A 9,705-nucleotide genomic window follows, 5' to 3' on the forward strand; every position below is an offset into this window, starting at 1 on the left:
AACTTGCTGTGGGAGAGGAGAAGTCCTTCACCCTTATCCCTGTTAGGATACTTGATGCTGGAGCTTTTCCCAAGGAGCAGGGATCTCTGAGAGGCTTCTCTGGGTGTGCAGCCCATTCCACTAAGACACAGCAAAAATAGCAACCTAAGCTGGGATTGCAGCCTCAGCTCACCCAGGCAGGAGTAAATAACATTAAATACCTGTAATAACATGAAATACACGAGGGCTTTGTGTGCTGGGCGCTGCCAGCCCCTTCAACCAACCAAACATTGTTATGGAACTTGTGAAAATCTGTTTTTGGGAACTGCATAAAAATGCAGCTTAAGGGATGTGACACGACCTGAAGAGTCTGTTAATGGAAATGGAGTAAAACCTGCACAAAGGACTTGGGCTGTGGCGGTGGGAATGCTGGAATGGTTCAGACAAGGCAGGACCTGGGGTCTGGGAGCCAAACACGGGGAATGGGATCCCAGCACATCCCCCTGGGGTGTTTGGAGCATCCAGAGAGGCAGCAGAGTCAATGTCAGCAATTCTAAACCACTCAGGATTAAACTAAAAATGCTGGAAATATGGGAATTTGAAATGTGGGTGAGGTCACAGGAGAGAATTCCAAAGGCCAAGTCCCTGGATAGCTCTTCCCACTGGTGGTGGCTCCTGGGGATGGATCCTGCTGCAGGATTTTCCTGTGGATCCCCTCTCCTGGGGGATCTCCGGGGGTTCTTGGCTGGTCCCAAGGGATCATGGCTGGAGCTGAGCCATCAGCTTGGCCTCAGCTCCATCCCAGCCCCTGGAGCAGCCAGGCCATCAGTGGGGCCGTGGCATTGCTGGGTTCTTCCCTTTCTTCTTGGAAAGGGCTGCTCAGTGCTGACACAGCTGCCCAGGGCACGTGGATGTGGCACTTGGGGACATGGGTCGGTGGTGGCCTTGGTAGTGCTGGGGGAACAGTTGGACTTGATGATCCCAGAGCGTTTTCCCAACCTGGATGATTCCATGATTTATGATTTCTTTGCTTATGAAGCACAAGGATCATTATTTGGGATTTAGAGCAGGGGCCTTTATGGCCTTTAGCAAAAGGGGACATTCTTGCCAGTCATCCTGGCCCTGCTGTCCTCATGTCCCCACTGGCAGTGACTCCAAGAGCCACAGGCAAATGAAGGTGGGGGGCAGAAAGTCCTGATTCACTCATGGGAATCACGTTTAGTGCCAAAACTGGGGTTCAAAAGCTGCAGGGACAGAGTTTTATCCCAGCCAGTTTGGTCTGTCTGTCTGAGAGGGAACTGGGAACAGCCACCACCCCACGTGTGGTTCCTTCCACTGTTCCAGGCTGTATTTCAGTCTCTGAGCTCAGCCCAGGGACGTCCCTGTCACTGCTGCAGGCACAGAGCTGGAAGGGGTCACTGTAGGGTCATTCAGGGGGCAGTGGCCGAGCTGGCAGCAGCCCCTGGGTCCTTTGACCTGGTCTGTGCTCTGCCCATGGAGCTGAGTCCTCCCACTGGCACCAATCCCAGTCCCAGAGTGGGACTGGGAGCCCAGAGCTGGGCTCAGCACTCAGGCCTGGCTTAACACAGAGTTTTGGGATGGCTGTGGAATGTACCTGACCTGAAAAATGCCTGTCCTATCTGTGGCCATCCCACCCCATCCCACCCCATCCCATCCCATCCCATCCCATCCCATCCCACCCTACCCCATCCCATCCCATCCCATCCCATCCCATCCCATCCCATCCCATCCCACCCCATCCCATCCCATCCCACCCCATCCCATCCCATCCCATCTCATCCCATCCCATCCCATCCCATCCCATCCCATCCCATCCCATCCCACCCCTCCTGACTCGTGTCCCTTTCCCGCAGGGAGAAGCGCGCCCTGCACGTCACTGTCACCAACCCGGTGCAGTGCAGCCTGCACGGCAGGAAATGCACCGTGTCCGTGGAGACCAAGATCAACCAATCCCAACCGGATTTCACCAAGCACCGCTCCGGCTTCGTCCTCTGCGTGCCGGGCAATTAACGGCCCCTCCCCTCGGAGCGGGGCTGGGCTCGCCCTGCCCGCCCCGGGACTCGCCGGGAGATGCTCAGCAGCGACTTGCCAGGTGCCTAAAGCAGCCTCTGAAGCTCAAGGTTTGGAAAACCCAAATTCCGGGGGTTTAGAAAAGCCAAATTCACATGGAATGAAGACCTAAAATAGCCGGTGACCTGTTCTCCATATTACAAACCAGACTGGAATATCAGGAGAGTGCTTCCTTTGGAATTAGTCTGAAAAAAAGAGTTTCTAGGTACTTCCACCCTTTCTTCCCTTTCCCACATTGATGCCTCACCCCCTCTCCAATTTTCCCTTCCATGTTCCTTTCCCTTGTGTCAGTTTTTGCAGTATGATGCAGCCTCCAGAGGAGGAACCAAAGATACCCAGCTCAGGGAGTCAGGTTCTGTAGGGCCAAATCCCCACGGAACCAGAGCCAGGCTGGGAAGGGAGGGCTGCCTTCCACACTCCACACTCCTCCAGCCCCTCCAGGCACATGAGGCTGGGAAGGTACATGGAGACACCTCCAGACCTGCTGCTTTCCCTCGGGAATTCATCAACCCATCAAGGCACCTTGGCTGGACAGGGGACTTCCTAATGCAGGGCCTGGTTTTGTTAATCCTGCGTTGCTTTTTGCCTTAATTACCCTCTCCAAGGGCCTGAAGCCGGTGGGTTCCCTCTGGGACCATGTGGCCTTGCTGAATTTTTAGATGATCCACGTGGCTTCGTGTCTGTGCCAGCGTTGGGGTTTGGGAGGGCTAAAGGGACCCACGGCAGGGGTGAGAACAGGGGGAGCTTTGGGGGGGCCAAGCTTTGCACTATTCACCATTAACCCGGCACAGCCCCAGCTGCCAGCGCCAGGCTCCTCCCTCCAAAGAGTTTTCTTGGCTCTTCCCAGCAGTGGGCTGTGGATGTTGGGGTGTTGGGCTCATCCTGCCCAGCCCAGATAACCCCGAGCTCTGTCCTGATGGAGGGACATGGATCTCCTCAGTGGTTTATTCCCACTGTGCTGGGCACTGCTGTAGTTCCTGAGCAGCCCAGGCTGTTGGGATTGTACATTGGGATTGTCCTGGCACTGCTGGTCAGGTCAGGATTCCCAGTCCTGGAGGTGGGGGAGCTGTGTGGGGACCCCACCTCGGGGTCCCAGCCCAGCCAGCAAATGGAGAGCACTTGTTAGATGGAGCATTTTGGGAATTAGAAAGCCTGGAAGAGGCTCCTCACTCACAAAAGGTTTCCTGAAGCCGTGCCATGGACATGGGGCACGGGGACAGGTCGCTGCAGCCTTGGTGTCCCACTGCCACCCCCGAGACCAGGGAGGGACAGGGATGTAGAGCATGAATGAACTGGGACAAGCCCATGCATGAGGAGGCCCCGTGCCAGAGCTCTCCCATTCCCGTTGTCCCTGGCCTTGGACCAGCCCTGGGAGCATCCCAGCACCCCCAGCCCCCAGTGCCCCTCTGAGGGTGCAGTTCTGGGATGTCTGGAGGGTCCCCTTGGGCAGGGGCTCTTCCAGACGCCACAGCCCCGAGGCACCACCAGCGCTGGGCCAGGAGGTGACACGGCAGCCCCGACCCCGCCACGCTCACACAACACCCCGGGACCACCCCGGCACCTCCACGGACCCTCCAGCGCCTCCTTTCACCCCACATCGGCTCCTCTGGAGGAGCAGCACCAATGCCAAAGCCACGGGATACCCTTGCCCTGCCAGGACGCTCCGAGGGAACGCCCGGCGTTGCTGTGCCTTTGGATTTGCACTTCTCACCTTCCGTGTCCTGGTGCAAACGTCCCCTGCCCCGAGCGGGTGCTGGGGGTGGGATCAGCACTTTTTTACCCTTGTCCCTCCAAAAGAATGGCCAGATGGAACTGGGGTGGATGGCAACAAATTGCAGGCTTGGGAAATTTCTCCTACCGTGAGATGGCAATATTGTGTGTGATGAGATGTGTCTTATAAAATGTATTATCTGTTCCTGCTCTGGTTTTATATATATATATAAATATATATATAAATATATAAAATATATATATTCCTGGTTTTCCCATAAATTAACTATTTCTGAATTGAAACTTGGATTCTCAGCCAGGGGCAATAATGCAATGAACCCTTTTTTTTTTCTTTTTTAAATAAATCGCTGATATTTTATGTGTAAAAGAGCATTAAAAACCTACTATAATGGACCTGGATTTTGTTTACATAATTCACTGTAATAAATAATAAAAGAAAGCCATTAGTTGCATCCCACCACGGTGCTGCCCATTCCTGCCGGCGCGGGGGAGATGATGCCCAGAGGGATCGGTGTCCCAATATCCCAGTTATCCCAGTTATCCCAGTATCCCGACTTTCCCCCTCCGGCCGCTGCCGGCCCCGCCGCTCTCCCGGGACGGGGTGACCCCGGCGCCGGTAACGCGATTAAAGCGGCGGCTGCGTTAAACCCTCTGTCGTCAACACAAATCCCATTCCCAGCATCCGAGGGCTGGGAGAGCATAAAAGACTCGGCCACGAGCCGCTGCCGTGTAATGGATGGTCAGTGCATTTTTATTTAATCAGCACAGTACAAAAATAAATAAAAATAAGGGGAGGGGATTAAATTACAGGCACACTGAGCCCCATGACACAGTCGGTCGGGTTATAAACCACACATACTTACAAACACACTATACACATACATACAAAATGAGACAAATATAAATTAATAAGTAACAATACCCACCAATTTGGTCAACAAAGATCTACAGAAGAGATTGCACTAAAAAAACGTACGTACACATGTATCATTAGCAGGGTCCAATGTACAGCCATGAAGAGCTTCAAGTGAAAAATCAAAAATAAAAATAAATGGCACGTTATTTCTCCCTCTTGTTCGCCAGTTTAACGCCTGATGGACCAGAACTAAACTAGAACTGAGCACATGGAGAAAAGAAAACGATAAAACCCAAAAAGAAGGTCTCAGTCCCCAGGCCTGATACGGGAATACCAGCTCGAGACTGCGGTGTCGGGGTGGTGGCGGGTCTTTGTGCATGGGTGTAATTTTACAGCCATCTCTCTTAAGGTTTTTCTTTTGATTATTATTTTTTTTATGTGTTTTTTCCTTTTTTTTTTTTTGTTTCCCGAAGACACAAAATGCTCCTGTTTGCATGCGCAATACCACTGGAAAAGCAACAATGACAGAAGAAAGAAGGGTTTTTTTCTCTTTCCCCCCCGCAGGTTTGCAGTTCGTTGGGTTTGTTCTAGAAGAATTCATATAGCAGCATGTGGCGGCTCCCCTTGCTTGCACACTCAAGTAGATCCTTTACACAATACTCATGACCAGTGCACGATGGGAACAAGACATTTCACATTGATCTCATGAACAGTAGCGGTGATTCCCGTCACCCGGACCCGCTCGGGAATTCGAGTCTCTTCAAAGAAAATAAATAAAGAGGGGGGGATGAGGGAGGAAGGGGGGTGGGGGTGTCCCCGGGCCGTGCCCGCGTCTCTATCCCGGTGCTGCCGGTGAGTCCCGACCGGGCAGGTTCAGCCGCCTGCGCTGGAGCCTTTACAGGATTTTTTTTTTCCTTAATTTTCTTTTTCCCCTACCTGGGCTCTGTCTCGGTGATGCGGTGACCGGCCCCGCGGAGCCCCGCTCCGCTCCCGGGGGATATCGGCTGGGGGGGTTCTTGGCCCCCCATCCATGAATTGCTGGGATCAATCCGGTGGCGGAGCCGCAGCATTCCGGGCCCGCGGCATGGGGAGGGGGCGGCGGCTGGAAAGCGGCGGCGCGGGAGGGAACCGGGGGTCTGCGCTCGGGTCCGGCGGCGGCCGAACCCCCCTTGTCCCCCCGGTGGGGAGGCGGCGGCTCCCGCCCTTCCTTCCCCGCCGGGCAAATCCCCCCGGGAACGGCTCCGGGCCGGGCGGGCGCGGCGTGTCCGGGGGCGCGGGGGGCGGCGGGCGCTCACCGGTCGAGGCCGATGAGCAGCCGGCCCTTCTCCTCGGAGCCGCTCTCCTTCTTCAGGTCGGCGAAGACCTGGGTGAAGTAGTGCGGGTCGGCGTTGACCTGCAGCATCTTGGGGCTCATGAGGTCGATGATGGAGAGGCAGCGGTCCCAGAAGGCCTCCTTACAGCTCTCCACCAGGAAGGGCTTCAGCGGGTAGGAGATCTCGTTGCCCATGTAGGAGTAGGAGAGGTACAGGCAGGTGAGCAGCACTGCCTGCAGTTCGTGGTCGCTGGCCACCTCGGCCGAGATGACGTCCCGGCACAGCATGTAGAGGAAGACCACGTTGGCCGGCGTGATGAAGCCCTGGTCCTGCCAGCCCTGCAGCAGCAGCGAGCGGTCCACGGAGCGCAGCCAGAGCACGGGGTCGGTGGGCGAGAGGTGCTTCAGGCGGTAGCAGCGGCGGCACAGGAACTCGCCGAGGCAGCGCAGCAGCTCGCTGGTGGACGCCTGCACCACGACCCGGCGCGGGGTGGCGGCGGCGGCGGCGGGAGCGGCCGGGGGCGCCTTCTGCGCCGAGGCGAGGGCGGCGGCGGCGGCGGCGGGGGGCGGCGGGGGGGCGAAGGTGGCGAGGTTGGCGCAGGAGAGCGACTTCTTCAGGTTCTCGTTGTTGAGGTGGGTCACGTTGCTCTGGTAGCCGCCGTTGGGCTGCACCTTCTTGGAGCTCTTCTTCTTGGCGGAGACGGCGGCGATGCGCTTCCAGGGCAGCACCGAGATCAGCGAGTGCCGCTTCAGGCCCTTCTCCTTCGCGTTCTTGCTGTTCTGCACCGCCGTGTAGTGCCCCACCGTGGCCGCCCCCTCCTCGAACAGCGGGGCCTTCCGGTAGCTCGGCGACAGCGACAGCACCGTGCCCATGGCGCCGGCCGCCCGGCGGGCGCCCGGCGGGCCCCCGCCGCCCGCCCCGGCCCCGGCCCCGGCCCCGGCCCCGGCCCGGCCCGGCCCGGCCGGCCCCGCTCTCGCTGCTCCGCCGCCGCCGCCGCCGCCGCTCAGCGCCGCGCCCGGACCCGCCCCGCGCCGCGCGCGCTCCCGCCGGCGCAGTGCGCGCGCCCGCCGCCCCGCCCCTCGCCGACACGTGCGCCCGCCGCGGCAGCCGAGGCCACGCCCCCTCCGTGACCACAGCCGCAGACGACCACGCCCCCATCACCACAGACCCCGCCCCCGCACGGCAGAAGGTGGCAGAGCCCCGCCCCTCATTGCCTTGAATGGATTTTGCCCCGCCCCCGGCAAGCCAGGCCCCGCCTTCCAGCGTTTATGAATGACGGGTGTCCCGCCCCGCCCCGCCCCGGCCCCGCCCTCCCCGGCCCGGCCCCGCTCCCCGGGCGCTGCCCGTGGTGGGGTCCCAGAGGTCGCAGACCCCGCGGTGTCACCGAGCCCCCGGCAGGGCCGAGCAGGACTAGGGGAGCTGCCGAGCCCCCGGGCAGGGGCCGGGCAGTACTTGGAGGAGAAAAGAATAAAAAGCAATGAAAATCATTTTTTTAAAAAACCCAAAATTAAGATTTAAAGCCCTTCTCCACCGGCATCCCGGAGCCGCAGCCTGGATTCGCAGCCGGGCCCCAGACTCCGCACCGCCCCCGGCCGCCCTTCGCTCCCGCTTCCCCCCGCCGGCGGTGCCTCCCCAGCTCCGGGCTGGGGGCCACCACTCGCCCCGAAGGCACCGGGGCAGTGAAATGCCCGGTACCGCGTTCTGAGACCGGGCCGGGTTTTGGGGAACGCGCCTGCAACTCCCGTACCCCCGGGTCCCATGGTTCCGCTTGGAACCACCTCCCCCGCCCAGCCCAGCGCCCCTTGCCCCGACCGGGATCCCATTCCCGCTGGCACCGGAGCGGCGCCGGCTCTGGCGGGAGGCACCGGGCAGCACCGGCCCCGCCGGGCTCTACGCGACCTGCAGCGACACTCAGAGGCCGCTCCGCCGCCAGCGGGGCTGCCGGGCCCGGCTCCGGCCGTGGAGAGCGGAGCCGTCCCCGGGGGGACCCTGCGGCCCAGGAGCTGCTGCCGGCAGCAGCAAGGAATGCTCGGGCACATCGCGGCCCTGCGCTAATGACCCAAATTCATTTCTATTCATTTATACCTACTTATGCCCTGCCCCGGATCTGCAGCTGCCAATCCCACTCCCACAGCAGAGAAATCTCAAAACCCCCCAAAAATCTCCCGTGAGAACAGACCTGTCCCAAAAGCCTGCCTGACCATCAGAACACATTCAACCCACTGTGGAGCTGGTGTCTGGGGAGTGGTCAGGGCTCTCTGCAGGACTCTCTCCTCTCAAATCCATGGGGACAGTGACAGCCCAGCCTGGGCACTGCTGTCACTAAGAATTCCTTTTGTCCATTAAAACATCCCCCAGATCCAAGCAGCAATTGTCAGCTTTTAAGTTCAGCCTTATGAAGTTTAAGCCAAAAGGGTTTAAAAACAGGCTCTACATTTTGAGAGGTTTTGGCCCTAATTTTAACATGCTTGGAGGTGCCTCAGAAAACCCTGTTGTTCCCAAGGCAATTCCAGGTACTGATGTGTCACTAAACCTCCCTGATCCCACACACAAAGCAGGTGTCACCACGGCTCTGCTGCATCATCCCTGCTCCTGGTCAGGTCCCCTCAGCCTCGAGCACAGGGACCTGCCAGCCTTGTCACATTGTCACCAGTGGGGTCAGGATCGATTCTGTCCCCACTGGGGGATGACAGCTGCAGCCAGACACGATCCCCAGCAAGGACACACAGGACAGAAGCAGAAAGATGGCAGGGGTGGATGGGAATTAGGAATTGTTCCCTGGGAGGATGGGCAGGCCCTGGCACAGGGAGCCCAGAGAAGCTGTGGCTGCCCCTGGATCTCTGGAAGTGTCCAAGACCAGGCTGGACAGGGCTTGGAGCCACCTGGGACAGTGGGAGGTGTCCCTGCCATGGCAGGGGTGGCACTGGATGCTGTTTTAGGTTCCTCCCAACCCAAGCTCTCCTGAGATCCTGTGACTCCCCATCCATTTCCACCTCAGCCCCTGCCTCTGCCCATCCCTGCTCCCATGAATGGATTTCCTCTCATTCACTCACAATTAGCATCTAATTCAGCAAATCCCTTCCAAAGACACATCCGTGGGGAAAATGCCACTTTAGGGGCATCACAGTGAACTGGACAGATGTTTGGGGAAGTATCTCAGGAACTAGAGTTAAAAAAAGGAACTATTAAAACTAGAAATGCACTTCTCTTCTGCCTGAGATGTAAGAGCAGCATGAAACCCTTCACATTTTCCTGCCTCTGAGGGCAGGTTTCCTTTCTGCACCATCTGGTGTCCCAGGAGTTTCAGATGTAAAAATTCATGTTGTAACAAAGACACCCTAAACCTCCTTCCCAGCCTCTCGAGGACTCTGGGCCTGGCCTTGTGCAGTGTGAGACTCCAACACGGCATAAGGGCGTGATCAGGAAAGGCTGGAGGGGTGAGAGGACACTTAATCCATTTTTCACCATAATAATAGTGCTAATAATAATAATAATGCTTATATATCCAGTAGCACTAGAACGTGTTTTGCCAGGAACACATCACAATCCATAAATGTTTCGTGATGCCGCCTGAAACATTCACATCTGGTGTCTCCAAAATATTGTCCCCAACGATGTTCTGGTGAGGGGATGATCCCATCCTTCCTTAGGCAAAGGGAGAAGCTGCACCTAGCCCAGGATCAGCCCTGGTGGCTGAAGACAGGAGACAGAGGTTTTTGAAAAAAAAATTCTTTA

The 9,705-nt window shown here is 57.7% G+C and overlaps 2 protein-coding genes across 2 annotated transcripts in view; one reads left to right on the top strand and one right to left on the bottom strand.

Annotated features, from left to right (window-relative positions):
- The window catches only part of MYO1D (myosin ID), a 154,697-nt gene extending 150,439 nt beyond the window's left edge, over positions 1 to 4,258 (top strand). The window contains exon 22 of the mRNA XM_054000238.1: positions 1,854 to 4,258. Within this exon, the coding sequence (XP_053856213.1) occupies positions 1,854 to 2,010 (157 nt within the window). The 3' untranslated portion in view covers positions 2,011 to 4,258. The remainder of the gene's footprint in view (positions 1 to 1,853) is intronic.
- A 266-nt stretch (positions 4,259 to 4,524) lies between these two features.
- On the bottom strand, positions 4,525 to 6,891 carry CDK5R1 (cyclin dependent kinase 5 regulatory subunit 1). The gene has a single exon (XM_054000242.1). The coding sequence runs from the start codon at positions 6,840 to 6,842 to the stop codon at positions 5,949 to 5,951; it is 894 nt and encodes a 297-aa protein (XP_053856217.1). The 5' UTR covers positions 6,843 to 6,891; the 3' UTR covers positions 4,525 to 5,948.
- Positions 6,892 to 9,705: the final 2,814 nt, after the last annotated feature.

The sequence above is a fragment of the Vidua macroura genome, chromosome 27 (assembly GCF_024509145.1).
Source record: "Vidua macroura isolate BioBank_ID:100142 chromosome 27, ASM2450914v1, whole genome shotgun sequence".
Classification (NCBI taxonomy): domain Eukaryota; kingdom Metazoa; phylum Chordata; class Aves; order Passeriformes; family Viduidae; genus Vidua; species Vidua macroura.

Excerpts from the sequence above, each read along its gene's own strand:
- CDK5R1 (XM_054000242.1), bottom strand. The coding sequence starts at position 6,842 with ATGGGCACGGTGCTGTCGCTGTCGCCGAGCTACCGGAAGGCCCCGCTG.